Source organism: Zalophus californianus, chromosome 5 (genome assembly GCF_009762305.2).
Source record: "Zalophus californianus isolate mZalCal1 chromosome 5, mZalCal1.pri.v2, whole genome shotgun sequence".
NCBI classification, from domain to species: Eukaryota; Metazoa; Chordata; class Mammalia; order Carnivora; family Otariidae; genus Zalophus; species Zalophus californianus.
The window spans coordinates 88,788,299-88,814,316 of NC_045599.1; the positions used below are offsets into that span (position 1 = coordinate 88,788,299).

Below are 26,018 nucleotides of genomic sequence, written 5' to 3' on the forward strand. Positions count from 1 at the left end.
ACAGGTTAACATTGGCATGGGAGTTTTTCTCTATTTTGGGAATGAAAAAAATGAAAATCCTATCTTGTGAGAGTGGAAGCAGCAACATAATTTTATCTTAAACTAGTAATAATCCATCAGTTCATTCATTCAACTGACTTAGCATCTACGTACATAGCATCTATGTACAAGGGATGGTGTTGGGTGGTATGAGAGATATAAAGGCACAGTTGCCCCATTCTGGTAGGCAGAGTTAAATTGAAATTACTATAATACAAGTTATGACTGGGCATATTCCCTTATTTTTATTCTATCATTACTTTAAAATGTTAGTTTACTGCAAATACCTAGTAACAACAGAGGAATAGGCTCAGAAAAGTGGTCTATAAAATATTAATTTGAAAATCTTCTCTTTCTAAACTTTTACATACCCTGAGAGAGTCAAGATAGAACCATGTAGACAGCTGTCTATCAACTTTTTAATAACAACTAGGACACAAAAGTAAGAATAGTTTTTAAGTTCACTTCATCTCATAACCAGTACATAGGAACAGACAAAAAAAACCCAACCAACAGTTCATTGCTTTTGAAAATACTACCTACTAGGTGGTATTAAAGGCTATTGGATGAGAACAGCTACTACTGTAAGAGAAACTATGGATTCATCGGGGTTAGCTCATAAACAAATACCAGTTGCCCAGTAGAGACTAATGTAAGCAACATGAATATGCTGCCACCAAAATCCTGAGCTGGGACCTAGAGACTACAAAATAAAGGTATTTCAGTCCTGGAAAAGTCGTTAAAATTATTTTACAGAAGAAGTAACTGATTGGAGAGGCTTGTGTAACTTGCCTAACATCACATGACTAGTTGGCAGCAGGGGCCTTGAATCCCCACCATACTGATATGTTAGATTAGGTAAAATGTACATGAAATGCATTTTCTTTTTTTTTTTAAAGATTTTATTTATTTATTTATTTATTTATTTATTTATTTATTTGAGAGAGAGAGAATGAGAGATAGAAAGCACAAGAGGGAAGAGGGTCAGAGGGAGAAGCAGACTCCCCGCTGAGCTGGGAGCCCGATGTGGGACTCGATCCCGGGACTCCAGGATCATGACCGGAGTCGAAGGCAGTCGCTTAACCAACTGAGCCACCCAGGCGCCCACGAAATGCATTTTCAAATATAAATTCTTCAGCTTCTTCTGAACTGGACAGATCCTGAAGAATCTTTTTCTAAAAATTCTAAAGTGTTTGAAATTACTATTACCCAATGAACACTTTTATCTATTTATTCATTTTCTATTAAATGCCGGGCACTGAGGTTACAAAGACAAAAGGCAAAAAAAAGTGTAGTCTCTGCCTTAAGTATGTTAAGTATGGAGAGGCAGGAAATGGAAACAGTGAAAATATGAAATGTGAGCAGTGCTGGCCTAGGAGTGTGTGTAAGGTCTCGAGGCATGAGGGAAGTCTGCAGAGAAAGAGCTCCATGAGAACACAGTCTAGAAAAAAATAAGAAGGTGGTCATTGGGTAGACGATGGGGAAAGAAGGGCACTTACAGGAGGAGCTGTGTGTGCAAAGCATGATGCTTGGAACAGCTGGGCAGGCACGCTGGAGGGGGGACTGCAGCAGGTCATGCTGGACAGAGATATAGTCACTGTGCCAGATGACCAAGGACCTTAAAATAAAAGCCTTTAGAAGGAGTCCGAACTTACCCATGGACAATGGACAAGAAATGGACAATGGTTGAAGGATTTTAAGAAGAGCTTCCTGCTCAGTTACAGAAAAATGTTTGTGAAAAATGACTTTGGCGTCCACGTCATGAAATAAACTTAGGTTAGGACTCTATAGTACATCAAATTGTCATAGTAACACCCTTACTGAAATGAGATGTTCTGTTAAGCTTGTTATTTCCCAGAAAGAAGTTCTGAATTTTTGTAAATAAGTGAAAAACTCTGACATTTAAAGGAAATGCAGCCACATTTTTACACAAATGCTGCCCTTCACCCCACCTAGTTTCTTAACTCCTTCATATGTATCACAAATTTTCATATACTGATGTTTTAAACAATAGACAACAGGTGTAACCAACGGTGCCTGCCATTATGTTAAATAGATGCCCAATTAACACCAACATCAAGTCTAAAATAAAATGCATTTAAGTATCTTCTACATCTACATTAGTTGTTGTGAATGTTAAAAAAAATAATAATAAACACAAAGCTCATCTATCTAGAATTTTCCAAGCACAAGTGTTACAACTAAATATTCAACTGAGGGCTACACGTAAACTCAACTAACATCTGTCCCATCAGATAGACACATGTAATGCTTATTGGTCAATCTAGAAATGTGCTCGTTTACATTCTAATTTCTTTAGGAATCTAAATGTTTGAAAAATGAGTAAGTCCAGGAGTCCTTACCCAGGCCTGCTGACCCAACTTTTTTTCTCCCATCAGGTAATCAGCAATAATCAATGGCATGAATTCAGGAATTACTCATTTACATATTTAAACTGACATTTTGAAATGACAATGAGTAGCTGACAATTAACTGTTCTCTAAGGAAATGCCCTTTCTCTCCATATGGTTTCTACCCTGGGACTAACACTTAAAGAGATTTTCAATTTGCGGAACAACAGAGAGTCTCCCCAGCTGAGACTCCCGTGGAACTTCATTTAGAATGCAAATGCATCACCTTCTGTACCAAGTATTAAATGCCATTCCCACTTATGCTAAGAAGGCAGTTATAAAATGAAAATTCACCCTCACCATAGGCCTTGGGTAAATTAAACAGTAAAGAAATGTAAGGCTTTGGGGAAAATGCATTTTCTTGTGTTAGCTTGGCAGCATGTATGATGGAAAAGGCCCTCAAGTAGGACCACAGATTCATCCTTCCCCCAGAGGCTTTGTTATCGTGGCTCCTTGTCTTAAAATAGAGATATTAATTCCTGTTGCATGGATGACATGAGATAATGTGCGTATTAATTGATTATAAACTATAAAGGCTTCCATAAACATATGCCATTATTTAAACATTCATTAATATACTGAACTCAAAATAAAAGGACCGTAAAATAAAAATGTAGCCTAGGGGAAAAAACAAAAATACCCTGAAAAAATAAAGTTACTAAAAACGCATGTGAACAAATTGATCTGTATATTCAATTCAATCCCTATCAAAAAATCCCAGCTGCTTGGGTTGAAGAAACTGACAAGCTTATTCTAAAATCTGTATGGGAATTCAAAGGACTAAGAATAGACAAAAAATCTTGAAAAAAAGAAGAACCAGGTGGAAGGATTCACACTTTCTGATTTCAAGACTTATGACAAAGCAACAGTAATCAAGACAGTGTAGTACTGGTATAAGAATAGGCATATATAGTCCACAATAGCCAAACTGTGGAAAGAGCCAAGATGTCCATCGACAGATGAATGGATAAAGAAGATGTGGTGTATATACACAATGGAATATTATGCAGCCATCAAAAGGAATGAGATCTTGCCATTTGCAATGACGTGGATGGAACTGGAGGGTGTTATGCTTAGTGAAATAAGTCAATCAGAGAAAGACATGTATCATATGACCTCACTGATATGAGGAATTCTTAATCTCAGGAACAAACTGAGAGTTGCTGGAGTGGTCGGGGGTGGGAGGGATGGGGTGGCTGGGTGACAGACATTGGGGAGGGTATGTGCTATGGTGAGCGCTGTGAATTGTGCAAGACTGTTGAATCACAGATCTGTACTTCTGAAACAAATAACGCAACATATTTTAAGAAAAAAGAAAAAGAAGAAGATAGCAGGAGAGGAAGAATGAAGGGGAGTAAGTCAGAGGGGGAGACGAACTAGGAGAGATGATGGACTCTGAAAAACAAACTGAGGGTTCTAGAGGGGAGGAGGGTAGGGGGATGGGTTAGCCTGGTGATGGGTATTAAAGAGGGCACATTCTGCATGGAGCACTGGGTGTTATGAACAAACAATGAATCATGGAACACTACACCAAAATGATGTAATATATGGTGATTAACATAACAATAAAAATTTTAAAAAAAAAAGAATAGGCATATATATCAATGGAAAAGAAATGAAAGTCCAAAAATAAACCCTTACATTTATGGTCAATTGATTTTTGACAAAGTTGCCAAGAAAATGGGAAAAGAATAGGTTTTCAACAAATGGTGCTAGGACAACTGGATATCCACGTGCAAAAGAATGAACCTGGAACGCTTCTTCACATCATACACAAATATTAACTCAAAATGGATCATAGACCTATATGTAGGAACTAAAACTATAAAACTCTTAGAAGAAAACATAGGTGACCTTGGGTTAGACAAAGCCTCCTTGGATATGTCACCAAACACAAGCAACAAAAGGTAACATAATATATGATTCCATTTGCATGAAATGTCCATAGTAGGCAAATCTATAGAGGCAGAAAGTAACTTAATGGTTGCTTAGGGCTGGAAAGTTTGGGGAAAGATGGAAGAATACTGCTAAAGGGTACAGGGCTTCTTTCTGAGGTAATAAAAATGTTCTAAAATTGATTATGATGGTGGTTGCAAAATCGTGAATATACCAAAAACAAAAAACAAAACAACAAAAAAAACCCACACACATTGAATTGTACTATCTATCTATCTATCTATCTATTTATTTATTTTTTTTTTTTTTTTTTTTTTTTATTTTTTTTTTTAAAGATTTTATTTTTTTATTTGAAAGAGAGAGAGAGAGACAGCGAGAGCAGGAACACAAGCAGGGGGAGTGGGAGAGGGAGAAGCAGGCCTCCTGCAGAGCAAGGAGCCCGATGTGGGACTCGATCCCAGGACCCTGAGATCATGACCTGAGCCGAAGGCAGACGCTTAACGACTGAGCCACCCAGGCGCCCCTATTTATTTATTTTTAAGTAGGCTCCACACCCAGCCTGGAGTCCAACACAGGGCTTGAATTCATGACCCTGAGATCAAAACCTGAGCTGAGCTCAAGAGCCAATGCTAACCCACTGAGCCACCCAGGAGCCCCAAATTGTACACTTTAAATGGGCAAATTGTATAGTATGCAAGTTATATCTCAGTAAAGCTGTTAGAAAATATCTGAAAGACACACATGTGAAAAGCAGCACTGAATAGTGGTCAAGACCTTCATTTGAGAACCAGAGACATCAGTTGACGTTCGGTTCTTACTAACTGTGGAAACTTGAGCAAATAACAATATCTCTGAGCCTGTTTTTCTCATCTTTAAATTGCATATAATAATAATTTCTTTTCAAAGGGGCTATTGTGAGTAGTAACTGAGGTCATGTATATAAGGTGTTGGCTTAGCATACAGGTTAGCACACAGCACTCAATAACGTTAGCTGTTTTTTTCTTAAGATTTTATTTATTTGTTTATTTACTTCTTTATTTGAGAGAGAGAGAGCATGCATAAGCAGGAAGGGGCAGATGGGGGGGAAGAGGGAGAAGGAATCTGAAGCAGACTCCACACTGAGCATGGAGCCTGACTCGGGGCTCAAACCATGAGATCATGACCTGAGCCGAAACCAAGAGTCAGATGCTCAAATGACTGAGCCACCCAGGCACCCCAATAATGTTAGCTGTTTAAAAAAAATATGTGGGCCTTGGTTGTAGGTAGTAGCTTAAAAATAGTAAGATATTGCTGTAAATGTTATTATAAAATTATTTATATGTAAACTTAATTAAACAGTGTTTCCAAATAGGGAGGCTCACTTGAAGACATGGAAAAAGAAAAATCAAGACTCCACTTGAGGTCTTTAGGTAATCACAGAGGCTAGATTTACTTTCCCACCTAAAACAACTAGAAATCCAGACAAAATATAAGAAATAATAATTTCCAGACATTATATAACAGACAGCACAAGACTAGAATCCCTGAGTAAAGGTAAACCAGCAAGAGTAGCCTACAATTATACCAACCTACTGCCTGGAGACAGTTTACAGGATGCAGAACAGGAGAGGGAATCCAACATAACCCAGTGGTTCCACTGAGCTAAGATAGAGAACAAAGTTCAGCAAATTCAAGGTGGATAGAATTTGTGGTGCAGAGAGAAGATGAGGGAATGCCTCAGAAAGAGGGAGCTCCAGAGATCTGCAGAGGCTAAATTAACCCTAGGCTGAAGGTTATTCTGATCCTGCATAACAAAGCTCAAAGGCAAGCTCCCAAAAGATCCAAAGACAAGTGCAGAACAAAGTAAAGGAATACAACAAAAGCCAGAACTCAACAAGTTATGACATCCTGCCTCCAATAAAAAATTATCAGGCATGCAAAGAAACAGAACTATGTTCCATAACCAGTAGAAAAATTAATCAATAGAAACAGACCCAGAAATGACAGAAATGATGGAATTAGCAGACAAGGAAGTTAAAGTAGCTATTATAAATACGTTCCATATACTCAAAGGAACTTCTCGAAATGAAAAATACAATGAAATATGAATGAGATTAATAGCAGCCTAGGCACTGCAGAAAAGACCAGAAATTTTGAAGATATAACAACAGACACTATCCAAATGGAAACATAGAAAGAAAAAAAGATGGGGAAAAAATTAACAGAGGCTCAATGACAAGTGGGCAAATATCAAGCAATCTAATACATGCATAATTGGAGTCCCAAAAAGAAATTAGAGAAGGGACAGAAAAGATGTTTTAAAAAAAATAATGGCTGGTTAATTTCCAAATTTGATGAAAACTAAATCTACAGACTCAAGAATTTCAATAAACCCCAAGCAGGAGAAAGCACAGATGAGTGTTTTATCATTTCACTTTACAGGTAAGGAAACTAAGACAGAGGCAGGTACTGGTACCAAGTCACGTAACTACTTAGTAGCAGAGCCGAGGTGAACCCAGCTTTCCTGACTCAGATCCAGTGCCCTGTCCACCATGTTGCAGAGGAATAACATTATATGACTTACTCTTTAGTAGGTCACCTGGCTGCAGTATGCAAAATCTGAGCGTGTGAAGGGTGGAGGGGGCCAGGGCAGGAGGAGGAGCCTGTTGTACTAATCTCAGTGTGAGATGGGTGATGGTGGGGACCTAAAGTAGGAAGGTGATGAGAAGCTATACTGTCAGAAGCTATATTTTAAAAGCAGAATTGGTGGGTTTGCTGATGGACTGAAGGTACTCTTAGAAAAGAGAAGAATGCATGATGACTTTATTTTTTGACTTGAGTCTCTAGCAAGGGAATAGCCACTTATTGTAAAGGAGAAAACTGAGGGAAGAAGAGTTGGGGAGAGGAGTCAGGAATTTTGTTTTGTAAGTTTGAGATAGCTTCAGACATGCAAGTCAAATATGTAGTTACTGCACATACCTGCCTTAAATTCAAGGGAGAGGTTGTGCTCAGTGATATGGAAAGATCATAAATGTGGTAGACAAATGACTCAAGTTTGGGAACCACTACACTAGATGATTCTTAAGAGTCTTTAGATACAAAGAATGTGTGATCCAATAACCAGGAAATACTGTATATCCGAATGGGCTCTTCTGAATGATTAGGTACCAAATTTGTCCCATTCAAAATTCTCTCCCTCGTATTAGTTATAATAGATTTCATTTTACCCTCACTTAGGTTCCATTTATGCTTTTCTGAGTGACATTACAATTTGATTATAGCTTTGAGGCTTTCAGTATTATTCAGTTTCTTCAAAGTTTGGCTTTGGTTGTGCTGTTCTTTGAATATCACCAAAGGCTCTCTTTTAAAAATTGTGTTCCAGACTTATCACCTCTAAGAATAATCCTTATGTCCTGGGAATCTACCTGGCCATGAGACAAGGAATCTAGAAGTCATAGTCTTTCTACTCCATTTACCTTCTGTTCAAGTGTCTCCTGTAACTTTTAAAGCCAAATGAGTCCTCTCTCTAGCTTCCCCAAAGCAGATTTCTGCTAACTGCCCAGGGGAAGAATAATAGAGTCTGTTGACTATGTAAATCTGTAATTCTTTAGTTAAACACTACAGTATCCTCTTGTAGTTACTTTCCTTGTCTAAAGAAGATGAAGCAAAATGTTTGCACAGCAATTCCAGTTCATAAGTTTCACTGATAATTCCAGTTTAGATTCACTCTTTAATAATACAGTACATGGAACCATGAAGGTGTTTATTCTAGCATTACATAAAATACCGTATTTCAAACTTCTAAGATGCATAGTGAGGGCACCTGGGTGGCTCAGTCGTTAAGCATCTGCCTCCGGCTCAGGTCATGATCCCAGCGTCCTGGGATCGAGCCCCTCATCGGGCTCCCTGCTCAGCAGGAAGCCTGCTTCTCCCTCTCCCACTCCCCCTGCTTGTGTTCCCTCTCTTGCTACCTCTCTCTCTGTTGAAAAATAAATAAAATCTTTAAAAAAAAAATGCCTAGTGAATTAATATTGTGAAATCTAAAGGTTTCTTATAATTCTGTTGGCCTGGCACTGACATAGTTACCACTGCGTGTGCAGCGTGAATCACGTTGTCATTCCTGGTAACATGACTAGATAATTCTCAATGCTTCCTTAAGAATACAAGTTCTGGCAATTGTCGGAGAATCTTCCATCTACACGATCTGGTAAGACCAGAAGTACCAACATCAATGATTACAGAAAGATGTCAGTCCCTTAAACTATCCTACAGAAAAGAGTTTGCCTCCTTTAAAGAAATGCTGCATCTCTGAATATTTTGATGTCATTGAGGCTGATACTGGGTGCTGAGACCCAACATCAATACTCTGAACCAAAAAGTGATTTGGAAGGCTTGCACTTTAAATGTGAAGAAATCTTAGGATTATTTTGAACAATCTGATCAGTCTGTTTTCCTTTTTATGTATGCACAGCAGTAAAATGTGATTAAAATCTATGACTAAGAAGCTTAAGGCAGAACTTTCAATAAAAATAAAATTAAAAATCTATCCAATGATATGTATCTTATCATAGTGTGACTGGTACAGAAAACAATGGTGTGTCCCAATCTATAGCAAATTCGATTTAATGAAATTCCAAAGCAAATAATTGGGAATAATCTAAGTGTCTGACAATAGAAGAATACTTAAATAAATTAAATAAATAATGGAATATTATAATTACAAATCACATTTTCCAATCTTTTTTATTTTGGTGACAGCTTTATTGAGATATAATCCACATGCCATAAAATTCACCCATGTGAAGTGTATGACCCAATGGTTTTTTGTATATTCAGAGTTGTGCAACTATCACTATAATCAACTTTAGAAGATTTTCATCACTTCAAAAGAAATCCGGTACACTTCAGCTATCATCCTTTAATCCCCCCATTTTCCCCAGCCCTAAAGCAATCACTAATCTACTTTCTGTCTATAAATTTGTATATTCTAGACATTTCATATAAATAGAATCATAGAATATGTAGTTTTTTTTGTGACTGGACCCTTTTACTTAGCATGATACTTTCAAGGCTCATCCATGTTGTAGCATGTTTCAGAGTAGTTCATTCCTTTTTATGACTGAATAATATTCCATTGTATGGCTATCCCACATCTTGTCTATTCATCAGTTGACAGGCATTTGGGTTAATCACATCTTTGACTATTATGAATAAAGCTGCTGTGAATGTTCATGTACAAGTTTGTGTGAGGACATATGTCTTCAGTTGTCTTGCATGTATACCTAGAAGCAGAGTTGCTGGAATATATGTTAATTCTATGTTTAAGTTTATGAGGATCTACTAGACTATTTTCCAAAGTGGTTGCACCTTTTTACATTCCTACCAGCATTGTATGAGGATTCTGGTTTCTCCACATCCTTGCTAACACTTGTTATCATCTGACTTTGATTATGGCCACTCTACTGGATGTATGGTAGTGTCTCACTGTAGTTTCGATTTGCATTTCCCTAGTGGCTAATGATGATGAACACCTTTTTATGTGTTTATTGGCCATCTGCATATCTTCTCTGAAGAAAAGTCTATTTGGATCCTTTGTCCATTTTTAATAGGTTTATCTTTTTATTATTGAGATGTAAGAGTTCTTTATATAATCTAGATGCAAACCCTTTGTAAAGTATATGACTTGTAAATATTTTTTCCCATTCTTTGGGTTGTCTTTCACTTTTCTGATAGTGTCCTTTGAAGCACAAGTTTTAAGAATTTTTATTAGCCAAATTTATCTATTTTTTTCTTTTGTAGTCTATGTTTTGGTGTCATATACAAGAATCTATTGCCAAATCCAAGGTGACAAAGATTTTGTCCTATGTTTTCTTCTAACAGTTTAATAGTTTTAGCTCTTAACATTCAAGTTTTTGATCCATTTTGAGTTAATTTTTGTATATGAGGAATGTAAGGAATACATACATTTTGTATATGAAAAATGTATACATTTTTGTATGTGAAGAAAGTGTCCAAGTTCACTCTTCCCCTTGTGGCTATGCAGTTGCCCCAGCCCCATTTGTTGAAAAGTCAATTCTTTCCATATTTCACCCTTGATGTTGAAACCCTTGTCTTCGTGCTCTTATTGAAAATAAATTCACTATAGACACATGGTTTGTTTCTGGACTCTCAGTTCTATTTCATTGATCTATAGGTCTATCATTTTGCCAATACCACACTGTCTTGATGACTGTTGCTTTGCAGTAAGTTTTGAAAGTGGGAAGTGTGAATCCTCCACCTTAATTCTTCTTTTTCAAGATTCTTTTGACTATTCTGGATCCCTTGAATTTCCATATTAATTTTAGGATCAAATTATCAATTTCTGCACACAATGGCAGCTTGGATTTTGAGAAAGTTTGCATTAAATCTGTGGATCAACTTTGGGGAGCACTGCTATCATAACAATATTAAATCTTCCTGTCTATGAACAGGGGATGTCTTTCCTTTTACCAATCATTTTCTTAAAGGGGGAAAGAAGCATTTTTTCAAATTTATTTATGAGAGAGAGGGAGAGAACATGAGCAGGGGTGGGGGGCAGAGGGAAAGAGAGAAAATCTCAGGCAGATTCTCCGCTGAGCAGGGAACCCGATGCAGGGCTCGATCCCAGGACCCTGGGATCATGACCTGAGCCAAAGGCAGACTCTTAACTGACTGAGCCACCCAGGCACCCCTATCCAGTCATTGTTTATATACTAGAGGAATGAGATGATGCAGCTATGTCCCTAGGAAAACAGAAATGATATTCCTTGGTTATGGGATAATTGGTAATTTTTATTTTTAAACATTCCTGCATTTTCCAATTTTTCAACAAGAGTATCTTTTATATAACCAGAAAGAAGTTATTCTTTCAATATTTATTTATTTATTTATTTATTTATTTACTTGACAGAGAGAGAGTACAGCAGGGGGAGCAGGGGGAGCAGCAGAGGGAGAGGGAGAAGTGGGCTCCCTGCTGAGCCCAATTCAGGGCTCAATCCCGGGACCCTGGGATCATCATGACCTGAGCCAAAAGCAGGCGCTTAGCCGACTGAGTCACCCGGGCACCGAAGTCATGATCCTAGGTCCCAGGATTGAGCCCCATATCAGGTTCCCTGTTCAGCGGGGAGACTGCTTCTCCCTCTGTCCCTTACCCCTCTCTCACTCTCTCTCTCAAATAAATAAATTTTTTTAAAAAGGAAAATATTCTTTATTAAAATACACTCACATTTAAAGTACTTTATAAACATGAATATGCTTGGAAATGAAAATGGTTGAAAGATTTTTCAAGATACCTGAACAATACCAGTGTTTATACTCGGCCATCTCTTCATCAGAATTTACTGATTGAATACTTTATGGCCAATAGTGTGCTAGACCCTAAATGTACTGTTTTTTGTCTATTTGCTTGTTTTTTTGTTTGTTTGTTTGTTTTTAAGTAGGCTCCACACCCAGCGTGGACCCTGAGATCAAGTCCTGAGCTGAAATCAAGAGTCAGATGCTTAACCCACTGAGCCACCCAGGCACCCCTGAGTGTACTATTTTAACAAAATAAACATGATTCCTACCCTCATGAAGCTACATTTAGTGGGATACTGACAATAAACATTCAAACAAAGTAGAAAATAGAAATGCAATTACAAATTGTAAAGAGTACTATGGCAGAAAGCCCCTGGTACTACGATAGCGAATAATGGTGGGGAAGAGCTAACTCACTTTGATATAGTGGTCAGGGAAGCTCTCTCTAAGGTACCAGTGTTTGCACTGAGGCTTGGCTACTTGATATAAGGGCAAATGTTGGTGTTTGGTATCTGTCAAATGTTCAAGTTTCTTAAACTTAATGTTTAAACTTAAGTTTAAACTTAATGCTCAGTTTCTTAAACTGAAAGGTAAAAATAGGAAGCTTTAAAATTCCAAAGGGAAATTAATTTCAACAAATAGAGTAAAACCCCACCACCTCCTATACCATGGTAAATAGGGTCCAAAAAAATTCAATACTATAAAATGTGGGGTTAAGTGATCATAAAGTTAATGAAATGCACCAGAAGAGCCTGCTGTGGTCCCACTATACAGTCCCAACTCTCCCCCGTCCAACCCGCAGTTTGGCTCCACCTAAGAGTAGTTGTCTGTTCCAGCTTAACTATCCGTGGGGATGATTCTGGGGCCCCAGGGCAGGCTGGGAGTTCCTGGATAGAGGCAGCAATTCCAGGAATCTCCAGTGAGCTGGTGCCTTTTTGTCAGCCTGCTGGGGAAGTATGGGCCAAGAGAATACTGAAGATTCGAAGCCCTACCCTTTCTCTCCATCTTCCTGAGGTTGTGTGCCCTGACATGTCCCCTCCTGGTCTCAGTCTATCTTCCACTAGCCTCCCTCCAAACATGAGATCTCCAGCCCACTCCTGTTTGAGAATAAGAGTTAAGCAAAGGACCAAAGCCAAAATAACTGAATGAGGATTACCATGGAAGTTTTATTATAGGTTTGGTTGCTACTTGCCTACTCAATATCCATTCCCTGCTCTTAGTAACAGAACTCAGAGTTTGTTTAGGAGGCAACGTGACTAATCGAATTACATGCTTCCTTGAACTCTACTGCAAGAACACTACTGCATGGTAAGGTGATGGAGTTTAACTGATAAGATTTCAATTAAGGGCTTTGGGAAAGCTCGACTTTAATGATATAGGCACTACTCATTTCAGCTTCCTTTTATACCTTCCTCCTTGGAACCTGGACATAGGGCTGGAAATACAGCGATCGCTTTAAGACTAGGAGATAACCATGAGGATGAATGTTTTATATGAAGAATAGTGATACAGAAAGATGGAAGGAAGCTGGGCATTGACACCATTGTGGAATGGCGGTCCCAGTCTGAATGAACCACCTCCAGACCTCTAGGTGAGAAAGTCCATCTTTGACTGTCCCATTAGTTTTCCATTATATATAGCCAACTGAAATCCTAACAGATACAGTGGTATACCATGAGCATAAACTTAACATCTTTTAAAGAATCCAAGATTTTTAAGGTTTTAGTGGAGAAAGTCCAACTCTCAGATTATAAAAGAGAAAATTCACAGCACTCCATTCCTTATCACCCACTGTAGAGTGGTCAGTAAAGGTCATTAAACAAAAGTAGCACAAAACAGCAGCTCCAGAGAGGGAGGCATTTAATGCCACTTATCTTCATTAACCTCATTTCCCAAGCCGTATCAAATAAACATATATTCCAGGTAAAACAGTGCTTGCTCTGTAAACATACTTCTAGAGAGGTTCCTTGGTTCCTCCTTGCAAGGAGATTGCCATCCCTGAACTCCTCCTATATGAGAATTTTTCACAGCATAAAATGACTTCCGAAGCAACTCTGCCCACAGGTAAAGTTATGGCTTAGGGTGCATAATTGCGCATACCACCTTTCAACTTTCACACAGATGTATTAAAGTGATATGGCTCAAGGAATGATAGTTTTCTCTACTTTTACCTTAGCAGCCTTCTACTCTAATCTGAAATCTCCTATTTACTACCACACACTTACACACAATGCCTCATCCTCCAAAACAAAGTCCTCAGATTATGCCTACAGAATTCATTATTCTTCAGGGCAGATACAGCCAGCATTCAAAATAATACGAACATTTGTACAGAAAGTGTAGTTCAGATAAAGCAACATATTAATAGGCCAAATCAAAGGAAGGAAAAGAGAGAATTCTGCTAGTTCTCTGTATGTACCCTTGCCCATGTGAAATTAAATTCTTTGTGCATCCTAATGTGAAGAATGCAGACTGTTTTTATTATCACAAATAAGATAATGGGCATTCAAGTAGGAAATTCAAGTAGGCTGTTCAAGCAAGAAAAAAATCTAAACTATATGATGAAATTTTTTATCACAGAACCCAAAAAGGGAAGACTTCCAGATGAAAATCATGTGGAGTCAACTAGAATTACATTTTTTTTTCATTTCAGAATAGGATTACTCCATAAAGTTTTCTGATATCTTTCTAATGTTTTCCAATGAAACTCTAGAAAAGTAATAAAATTCAGTCAAGAGTCATCATAACTGAATCGAGTCCCAAATAAGTTATTTTTTTAATTGTCAGAATCTTATATGTCAAATCACCTGTTTTAGAGATCTTTTAAAAAAATTGAGGGGGGATTCCCTACTCTTTTTTTCTCTAAGTAGGCAAGGACAATCAGCAGGAGGCAGCCTGGGATTTTCAGAGATCTTTACTATCATCAAGACAAAGGCTAAACTAATATGTAATATACAACTTAGGTGGCCTTCCTAGAAGGCAATTCAAATTTCAGCGTCGAAGGTCTTCCGTGCCCTGTGTCAACCCTTTAAAGAAGCATACCATAAAACATTACGAGTGCCTTCTTCACCATCTGTGTGTGATAAGTGATAAAAATGTGGGCAGAAGTAATCATTTTGCCAAGCCCTGCGGTTTGAAGCCACAACACAGGGAATCTAGAAGCAAACACACTGAGGGTTTTAAGTGGTCTCGCAGAAGCGCCCTCACACCCCACTGGAGACTCACCTGGTTAGCTTGACCCGCGGAGGTAGGGAGTCGGGTCTTTTTTCCAGACTCACCTCTAAACCCCCAGTTTGTGCCTGCGTGCTTGGTTTCCCTCAGGCTAACAGGTTTAAATCAGTACTGGGTGGCAAGCTATGTCCATTCTGTGGGTTCCGCAGTTTGGAACACAGGGGCTCTGCAGCACCCGAAAGTTCTTCGCAGCCTGTTTTCATGCCCAATCTCTGTCACTGAGAAAGCATCCCTATCCTGGTCCAGTCGCGGGGCTGTCCATTGAGCAGCCGGACGGATCGCTGCCCGGTGCGATAGCATCTCACCAGGAGCCGGAGGCTGCAGGGCAGCCCCTCTTACCTGGGACAAGTGGCCAGAACCCGTTTCAGCAGAGGCATGAATGCTCCAAGACCCGGGGAGGACTCGCATCCTAAAGAGATGTCTCCCAAAGCCCAGACAAAGACAGCGCTGGGAAAAGTTGGACCAACTAGCACCACCAGAAGGCGAGCGGCTCAGCCCCTCGGCCTTCGTGGCTGAGCCGGCGACGCGCTCTCAGAGTCGCAGCCAACTTTTCGGTGAGCTTCTGAGCAACTTGCTGGAAGTTGGGGCGAGGGGGCAGAGGAGGGGTCAAGGGCAGCGCGGAGAGGCTGGTTGTGCCCCAGCCGGTTTCGCGTACCTCCCCAGTACCTGCTAATGTATCCGTCCCCGTCGCCGTCGCACGTCTGGAAGAGGCGCCGCATCCGCTCCTCCTCGCCGGTGCTGGACGTGTCGCTGCTGCTGCTGCCGCTGCCGCCGCCGCCGCTGCTGCCACCGCCGCTGGCGCTCCCCGCCGCCGCCGCAGCCGCCATCATGCGCCGGCTGCCTGCTCGGGAGGAGGAGGACGAGCGACCGCGGGAGGAATCTGCGAGGCGCAAAAGCGGCTCGCAGCCCCGAACCTGCCTGACAACGGAGCATGCCCAGTGGCCGCCGGGGCGCTCCGGGCGCGGGATTCCAGCTCTCCGGGTTTTGCCCAGGCTGGGAAGATGGGCGCTCTGCAATCGCGGGAGTAGGCACCTTAGTGGAGAGGGAGGAGGGGAAGGTAGATCGTGGAGTCGGGGAGCCAAAGATGCCGAGGGGACGCCAGGGGACGCGAAGTGTGGCAGAGTACACAGGAGGTCCCCTGGAAGGGTGTCAACTCCGCGTATCCGACCACAACACGGACCTCTGACACTTGAGGACTCAGGCAGAGGCGAGTGTGCTACCGGCAGAACTCCTCCAGCTGCCGGGAGTCGTGGATTTCTTTTCAGAAGAAAGATAAACACTCCCGTTTTGCAAACTCAAAGCGATACTCCCAGTCTCAGTCTGCAAGATTGCGCTGGATTCTGTACCTATAACCCACAACCAACAAATGAGACCCAGAATGGCGGGGGATTTGTGCATTTTTAACACCTGTCAAGAAATCTGAACCTCCTTAGCTCCGACTGGTCTTCCACACTATACTGTAAACAGTCTGCTCTCCGGTGTGGCATTGTGTACGTTTGATCCATTTCTGGAGACGGCTCCTGACCTGACATCACTACTATTTGACCCAACAGTTTTAATAACATCAAGAGCGAACATAATAGTTGCTCTCATTTCACTGCAGACCTGAAAGATGTCTCTATAATTATCAACCCTATGATAGGTAGGTAACTACTTCATAGGGTATCTTGGTAATAAAATAAGAGAGTACGGAATGGGAAGAAAGTTTAGGGTGAATTAGCATTTAAGCCTCTTTTGGGTTAAATAAATTGATTCTTTAAACCCTTAAAAAAAAAATAAGAGAGTACATAATGCACTTAGGACAATGTCTTGATACCTACTAAGTACTCAGTAAATGTTAGCTCTCATTATCCCCAATTTACAGATAAGAAAACTAAGGCACCCAAACCTGCTTAAAATTCCAGGCTTAGTAAGTGTCAGGGCAGAGGCAAGCCCAGGCAGGCAGCCTAACTCCAAAGCAGGAGCCCTTAAACACAACAGTATCCTTCCACCACAGCAGAAAGGGAACCACAATGAACCAATTTGTGGTTTAGGGAATGACTCATTATTCTGTCCCAGACTTTCTGTCAGAGGTCTGAAAATTCCTGTGGTAGTTTTAAAAACACATCTGCAGATTCTTTGGTGCACCTCTCATCAAGAGACAGAGTCTGTTTGCCTCCCCCTTGAACCTGAGGGGGACTTTGTGAATATTCTCTTAACTTCTGAGGCCAGGCTAGAAAAGACACTATAGATTCCATTTGGCTCTCTCGCTTGGGACAAGAACCTTGGAAGCCCTGAACTACCTTGAAAGAAATTAGTCCACACTAAGCTGCCATGCTGGAGAGACCATGTAAAGACAGAAAGAGATGCCCAAGGAACCTCAGCTGTTCGAGACTTCCCAGCCCAGGTGCCAGACCCCAGTGAATGAGAGAGCCTTCAGACGATTCTAGACCCTGAACAAAAATTGTCCAACTGAGCCCAGACAACCCCCAGAGATACAATGGCAATAATAAAAGGATTGTTGTGGTTTTAAACCACTGTTCTGAGGTCATTTGTCATGCAGCAATAAAACCAGAAGACGTCCATATGTCTTGAAACTGTCTGCCAGGTCAGAAGGAAGCTGTTTTTGCCTCTTCTCTCCCCTCTCTGCCCCATCCACCCCTTCCTACTTCAGTTCTTTTTAAATCTGTAAGTTCCCAGGACTTCAGGGCACTTATGATCCATACAATGAATAGGATGTCATCTTAAAAAATTCTGTCAAGGGACACCTGGGTGGCTCAGTCGGTTAAGCGGCTGCCTTCAGCTCAGGTCATAATCCCAGGGTCCTGGGATCGAGCCCCACGTCCAGCTTCCTATTTAGTGGAGAGCCTGCTTCTCCCTCTCCCTCTGCCTGCTGCTCTGCCTACTTGTGCTCTCTCTCTGTCAAATAAATAAAATCTTTAAAAAAAAAAAAGAAAAAAATTCTGTCAATATATCCAATAGTATTTGCTTAAAAGATGCTACTGTCAACATAAATATTCTTATCTACAATAGAACAAGGACCAATGTTGAAGCTTCTAAAAAATATTTAGAATCTTTATTTTTCTAATTTTTCATAGAATAAAACTTTTATTACTGTCTGACAGTATAGCCAGACAGGAGTTGTTACCCTTAAATCCTCCGAGACAACTGATGGTTTGCGGCTAAAAAAGAAAAGAAAGGAAAGGAAAGGAAAAAAGAAAAAGAAAGAAAGACAGAGAAAGAAAGAAAGAAAAAGAAAGAAAGAAAGACAAGAAAGAAAGAAAGACAAGAAAGAAAGAAAGACAGAAAGAAAGAAAGAAAGAAAGAAAAAGAAAGACAGAAAGAAAGACAGAAAGACAGAAAGACAGAAAGACAGAAAGACAGAAAGACAGAAAGAAAGAAAGAAAGAAAGAAAGAAAGAAAGAAAGAAAGAAAGAAAAGAAAGAAAGAAAGAGAGAGAGAGAAAGAGAGAGAGAAAGAAAAAGAAAGAAAGAGTTTTTCTAAATACATATGTATGGAGGGTCTGGAAACCCAAACGATTTTCCAGGATTCAAGTATAACTCTTCATAACCACACTCCATATATACAGAAAGCAGAGTGTAAACCTCAACCAATTATATTTCAAAGCAAAGAATGTTTTTCTCCTGAGAGAATATGTGCATGACAGCTCTGGAGGTTTAAATTTAAACCATCTTGAATTAAATCTAAACACACAAAAAGTGGATCTTGACAAATTTCCTAAACAACATTTGCTCATGCTTGGGTAATTCAGAAATGGCTGAACAGACAGATTCAACCTTCCAGAAAAGAATTTGCTTCTGAGCTGATATGAAGCATATGAAATTTCAGCTGAAAAGGTTACTAGGAGAGGGAGAAATTTGTAAGACATTGAAAATAGAGATGCCAGATGAATAGAAAGATGATAAATGTAAAGTAGGAGCTTGGAATGAGAGCAATTCCCATGGCCATAAATCTAACAGTACTGGTTATATCATAATTTCAAAGGTTTTATGTATTTATCTGAGATGAGTACATAGCTCAACACCATCCTTATCCAATCTTTTTTCTCAGATTCCTCTTGGTTATAATAACAGTTCATATTTTGGGGCGCCTGGGTGGCTCAGTCTTTGGGCGTTTGCCTTCAGCTCGGGTCATGATCCCAGGGTCCTGGGATCGAGCCCCGCATTGGGCTCCCTGCTCGGCGGAGAGCCTGCTTCTCCCTCTACCACTGCCCCTGCTTGTGTTCCCTCTCTCACTGTCTTTCTCCATCAGACAAATAAATAAAATCTTTTAAAAAAAATAACAGTTCATATTTTCATCATACATTTCAAAATACACTGTATACATTATGAGATATTATGTCCTCTGTGTCTAAAGTCACCAGTTAAAACAAATAAAACCATTGCAACACTGTGCAAACTTAATTACCTGGTATTTGCCTTTCCAAATTCTGTTTACCTAAACTAGGACCACATGCACACCTGCCCAGCACCCCCGGTGCTCTCTGCCCACCTTTCCCTCTGTTGGTGTTTTTATGAGCCCAGCTAAGCTCCTATATCCCTCAAGAAGCCTTCCTTTACCTCCCCAGGTCACAATAATGTTCTAGAGCTCTCTTGGCTTAAAGCACACATTTTGAGGATAGAATCATTGGAGCCTTCCCTACCCACAGTACCAATTATTTATTATTAAATGAGGTTGTAAATTCCTGAGAGAAAACAATAAGGTAAAGTTGAGCTTTACCTTGAACTTTTATTAAGCCCTTATCACAAATCAGTAAGTACTGATTTAAATGTTTAAATACCTTATTTAATGCTATCGTGTAGGGAAGGTATTTATCATCCTTATTTGTGGGGTAGGAGGTGCCAAGTGAGAGGAAGCAAATCCAAAAAATGTTAAGAGTAGCATGCCCAAGTAAAGAGTCAGTTCCCGATGGCCTGACAGCTGAAGGCTGTCTTCTGACAGCACTCTTAGAAACCTGGCAACAATCCTGTCTTGAGGGGAGAACCGTGTGGTACATTTCCATGTTCATCACAGGCCACTCCTTGAGCCACTTGATCCACTTCATATATATTTGGAGAGCCTCTCCTTCAAGATTCTGATGGGCCTCCCTTTCAGGGGGAATCTTAGAAGAGAAAGGTTAGTGTGAAAAAATTACAATCCCCGGCACTGCTGTCGGTCCTAGGGTCCCAAATGCTACCTACTGTCTCCCTCTTCCACGAGCAAGTCTAGATCCCCTCACCCTCAAGAGCTGGTCTAGGCTGTTTACTTGGTGACACAACCAAGATTCTCATCTCTGATTGCTGCACTTGTTCATTTACTGTTAGAACCGAAGGGAGAATAAAGAGGTGCCCAAATAGATCACCTGTTTGCTAAACATATTCCTCTTCGCCTCTCTTGTGTAATTATAGCACTGCCTCTTCTTGATGATTAGTGTAAATTACCTCAGCCAAGATAGTGACTCTTCTTGCCTGCTGATATCTATCCCTTGGTGGAGGTGGTGTTCCACTGGAGAAGAGGAATTCTAACCCTGCAGAGGCAAGAGGTTTGGGGACAAGAGGCACAAATTTCCCAAATGGATCACTTCCCAATAGGGAGTTAAGGCAAGTATGGTCACTCCTGCTTCCACCCTTTGGTTTTTAGACCCATATAGACTTCTTATCGAGGATGTAGCACTATACGAAGTCTTTGATTCAACATACATGCTGTGCCGTAGAGGATGGCTCACCATCCTCATAAAGTGTCACCTTCAAGATGGAACTTCAGCTGTGCTTCCAGGAAGCTGTTCCACTTTTTCCAGCAGCTTCTTGGTGGTGCAGTATGTGATATGACCAGTGGGTCCCATGATCATGAGCCACTCCTACACATTAGGTAATGTGGGTTACCAGATTTGACACAGTGCTATGTGGGACCTCATGTCAATAGAGTAACACTCTGTAAGACTTTGGATAGTAATATTGGCTGAAGCCCTGCAGGTAGGAAAGGCAAACCTATAGCAGGAATGTGTGTATAGTGTGAGCATGAATTGCTGGTCCTTTCAGAGAAGTGACCCAATGTACTCAACTTGTCATCCAATGGTCAGTTAGTCTCCTCAGAGAATGGTGGCATATTGGGGGCCCAGCATTAGTCTCTGTTAATGGCAGGTTGGACATTCGGTAGCAGTAGCAGTGACATCAGCCTTGTTAAACTGGTGCCCGTGTTGTTGGGCCCATGTAGAGCCTCCATTTCTGTAACCAATGCTACTTTATTCTATTCCCATTGTCCTGGCACTGGGGTGTCTGATGACAGGGTCTGGCTGACATCTGGCTGAGTCATTTTGTCTAGTTTTTTGTTTAGTGCCTCTTCTGTGGTGGATGCTCTTTGCTGGACTTTAATATGCGATAGAAAGGTCTACACATTTTTTGTCCACTGTCTTATGTCCATTCACGTCTCTACCCAGTCATTCTTGTCTCCCTAGTCTTCCATTCTTCCTCCTTTCATGTTCTTGTCCAGCTGGCTAAGCCAATTGCCACTACCTCTGAGTCTGTATATATTCTAACTTTGGGCCATTTCTCTCTATACAAAGTGGATGACAACTTGAAGATCTGCCCATTAGGAGTATTTTCACTTGCTCAGTTTTGTTTCTCAGGGAAGCATACCCAGAGAAAGAATTTGGTGGGTAACATATCTATTAAGGAATCTGCTGGAATGGAATGTGGGAAAAAGAGAAAGAAGCAAGATTGAGCAGAGAGAAAAGTACAGCTGGGTATAGATGTGATGACAAACTTAGATGATCTGACAGGGAGCTCTGGAGCTAAACTGATCTTGCAGAGTTGTCTCGTGTTGGCCTGTCATGGCTGGGCATTTATATCTCCACCTCAACCAGCCAATGGATATAAACTGCTCCAAAAAGGTTGTGACTCTGGTCAAGGTGTTTCTTTGAGGCTGAATCAATCCCTAAACAGTTTGACAGAAGAAGGCTGCCACAGAGAGCCCTCCGGCAGCAGAAGGCAGAAGCCACAAGCCCTTTCTTAAAGGGGAATCAAGTGGCACATCTTTGTGCCCACACAGAATCAGATAGCCTGAAGTCAAACCCTGACTAAACTGATTACTTCCTGGGTGATCTTGGAAAATTACTTGACCTGAGTTTTGGTTTCCTTATCTGTGAAATAGGGGTATTACTTATTTCATAGGGCTATTGTAAAAATTCCAGGATATAATTCATGTAAAATACATTATATGGATCGCCAGAAAGAGCCCAGTGAAACTTAACTATTATTATTTTTTTCATAAAACCGGGTCAGCGGTAACCTCTTGGACATCAACTTTAGCAATATTTTTCTGGATATGTCTCCCCAGGCAAGGGAAACAAAAGAAAAAATGAACAATTGGGACTACATCAAAATAAAAAGCTTTTGCACAGCAAAAGAAACCATCAACAAATTGAAAAGGCAACCTACTGAATGGGAGAAGATATTTGCAAATGATATATCCAATAAGGGGTCAATATCCAAGATATATAAAGAACTCATACAACCCAACACCATAAAAACAAATAATCCAATTTAAAAATGGGGAGAGGACCTGAATAGACATTTTTTCCAAAGAAGAGATACAGATGGCCAAAAGACACACGAAAAGGTGCTCAACATCACTCATCATCAGAGAAATGCAAATCAAAACCACAATGAGATATGACCTTACACCTGTCAGAATGGCTAAAATCAAAAAAAAAAAAAAAAAAAAACAAGAAATAAGTGTTTGTAGGGATGTGGGATGTGGAGGAAAAGGAACCCTCATGCACTATTTGTGGGAATGTAAGTTGGTGCAGTCACTAATAGAAAACAGGATGGAGGTTCCTCAAAAAACTAAAAATAGAAGTATCGTATGACCCAGTAATTCCACTTCTGTGTATTTACCTGAGGAAAATGAAAACAAAAATTCAAAAAGATAAATATACTTCTATGTTTATTGTAGCATTATTTGCAATAGCCAAGATATGGAAGCAAACCAAGTGTCTATTGGTAGATGAATGGATAAAGATTATGTGGTAATGAAATATTACAATGAAATATTACTCAGCCATAAAAAGAATGAGATCATGACATTTGCAACAACATGGATGAAACTAGAGGGTATTATGCTAAGTAAATAAGTCAGACAGAGAAAGATAAATACCATATGATTTTACTTACATGTGGAATGCAAAAAACAAAACCAATGAACAAACAGGAACAGACTCATAAATTCAGAGAACTGGTGGTTGCCAGAGGGGAGGGGAGGGGGATGGGTGAAACAGAGGAAGGGGATTAAGAGGTACACAATTCCAGTTACAAAATAAATAAGTCACAGAGATAACAGGTACAGCATAGAGAATATAGTCAATAATATTGTAATAATGTTGTATGGTGACAGATGGTGACTATACTTACCATGGTGAGCACTGAATAATGTATAGAGTTGTCAAATCACTATGGTGTACACCTGAAACTAATGTAACACTGTATGTCAACTATACTTCAATTTAAAAAAAGTTAAAAAAATCTGGATCAAGCTATGCACCATAATATTTCTAAGACCTTTATTGTGGGATAGCTGATATCATCAGACCTTTTTTTAAGTATTTTTCTTTCTGGGTTCAGATATAGGAAGTTAGCTCTACAGTATTTAGATTCAAATTTCTGAAGAATGGGCCTGGTACTTTCTTTTTTTTTTTTTTTTTTAAAGATTTTATTTATTTATTTGAGAGAGAGAGAGAATGAGAGATAGAAAGCATGAGAGGGAAGAGGGTCAGAGGGAGAAGCAGACTCCCCGCTGAGCAGGAAGCCCGATGTGGGACTCGATCCCGGGACTTCAGGATCATGACCTGAGCCGAAGGCAGTCGCTTAACCAACTGAGCCACCCAGGCGCCCCGGGCCTGGTACTTTCTTTGCACACACAGCCCCCAGTGAGAGGTTTGAATTTCTTCTTGTGGCTGGAGGATACAGCAAACACAGCAGGGAATTAGGGGGCAGGCTGAGCATGTGCATGGCTATGAAGCATCAGCACTTGCTCATTACCTCAGACCGTGGCTGGCTCTCCAGCTGCCTCCACCCCAGCTATGGTGGGTTTGGGTTTGGCAGGCTGTGAAGAGGAGCCTTCCCTCTAGTGGGTACTCAGTATTAGTCGGATTTAAATAATCCCAAGGCAAATATCATCTCTTGAAAGGAGTCTAGGTATCCTGGATTCAAGCTGAGCAACCATACTCTGAGGGATCAAACTGGTCCCCATGAAGGAAATAGTGAGGCCCAGAACACCAGAGAGAGAAACCCCAACCCAACATCTCAAAGACTTTAGGGCAATGGTTTTCAAACTGTAGGCGGTAACCTATCTAAGGGTGACAAAATCATTTTAGTGGAGGGTGACAAGCTTTTTTTTTAATGAGCTAGAGAAATATATTACATAAATACATACTGCTTCAGAAAACTTTTTTGTGAATGTATGTTTTTTCTGGGGTATAATATAAAATGAGTGTGTAGCTGGTTGTGTATCTGGCTGAAATATACTGCCTTAGGGGGAAGATACTTAAAGCAAGAATTACCACCCTGACACTCAGCCCAAAAGCCTTACTTTGCTTTCCTTTCTTTTTATCAGGAATAGCTTGAGGCATTATTCTTATTCCTTTCCATTTCATTCATCTTGTATTCATTAGACTTGGGGTAATCAAGAAAAATGCATTTTGTCTGCATTGGTGGTATAGTGGTGAGCATAGCTGCCTTCCAAGAAGAATGCATTTTATTTCTGTTCCTTCTATGCCCCTTCTCCCTTCCAGTTGGTGCCCTGGGTGGGCTAAGGGTGGACTGCTCCATTTCTCTCTCCTAGCTGGCAAAATAATCAAGAGTGAACTAGGCTGTTGGGTTCTGGGAGGGGATTGGAACAGGCTTCTTATCTGAGACAGGTGGAGCCAATGAAGAAATTACTAGATGGGCGCCTGGGTGGCTCAGTCAGTTAAGCGTCTGCCTTCAGCTCAGGTCATGATCCTAGGGTTCTGGGATCAAGCCCCATGTCCCCTTGCCCTGTGGGGAGCCTGCTCCTCCATCTCCCTCTGCCCCTCCCCCGCCCCTGCTTGTGCACTCTCTCTCTCTCAAATAAATAAAAATCTCTAAAAAAAAAAAAAAAAAGAAATTACTAGAAATCTCATTTGGATCCTCAAATCCAAGGAAGTAGGCAGAAATCCAAAGCCAATGTGCAGAGGAAAACAGTGTCAGAAACAAGGGTGAGGAAGGAAAGGTTGATCTTGCAGTGCTGAAATGGGAGGACAGGAGGCAAAAGAGAAGAATCCCCAAAGTGAGGAACATCCACAGCAATGTTTCATGATTTGGAAATTAGAAAAGCTAAAACATACAAATTATTTCCTTATCTACCAATTTACATATTTTAAATGTGCCAAAAGGAGATGACAGGGGTATGGGTTACATGGGTGTATGCATTTCCAACTTATATAGCTAAAAATTGTGCATTTCAATGTACATATATTTTAATTTTAAAATGATAATAATTAAGAGTTGGAAGTGTATAAAGGTATGGACAGATCAAGAACGGCAGATTGTTAGTGAAAGGTACATGGGGATTCATTATACTCTATTTACTTTGTATATGAAATTTTCTACAAATGTCTCACAATGCCTTTAACACCCCTTCTTGTTATTAATCCATCCAAGGGCTAATATGATCTTTTCTTCATAAACTCAACAACATGGAAGCAATGAATTCACTAGCAACAGCCAAGTACTGAAGTCGCATTAGACCGGATGGTCCAGGAGAGGCCGATCTACCATAGTCACACTTGGTAATCAGAAGGGATCTAAGAGATGGAGATGGTGGCTTTGTGTCTGAAACATGTACTAAATCCAGCATTTCTCCATTGACCCCCTAGATCTCTCTGAAGTCAGACCTTCCCAGGAACCTGTGAAGGTAGAAGAGACTTATGCTTGTTATTTCACTGCATTCATAATTAAGGAGGCAGCAAGGCCTGTACCTTGCCTGACATTGCAAATTATGAATAGAGAGGGTGGGGTGGCAACAGCTGACAATTCAACATGTGTGGTTTGCTTTAACAGGAAGCCACAAACTAATCTTTGAGGCTCAACACAGCATGAAACCCATAGAATTACTTGCTCAGGGCTAAGAAATGAAAGGCTTGCTGGTGAGAAA

General features: G+C 40.4%; 1 protein-coding gene across 2 annotated transcripts in view; it reads right to left on the reverse strand.

Moving 5' to 3' along the window:
• Positions 1-15,700, reverse strand: part of MCC (MCC regulator of WNT signaling pathway) — a 392,983-nt gene extending 377,283 nt beyond the window's left edge. Inside the window, exon 1 of one of the 2 annotated variants that reach the window (XM_027605212.2) lies at positions 15,537-15,700. In XM_027605212.2, coding sequence (XP_027461013.2) covers positions 15,537-15,700 — 164 coding nt within the window. Of the gene's footprint in view, positions 1-15,525 lie in introns of both variants that reach the window. The other variant, XM_027605213.2, reaches the window with a different exon arrangement.
• Between the last annotated feature and the right edge of the window lie 10,318 nt (positions 15,701-26,018).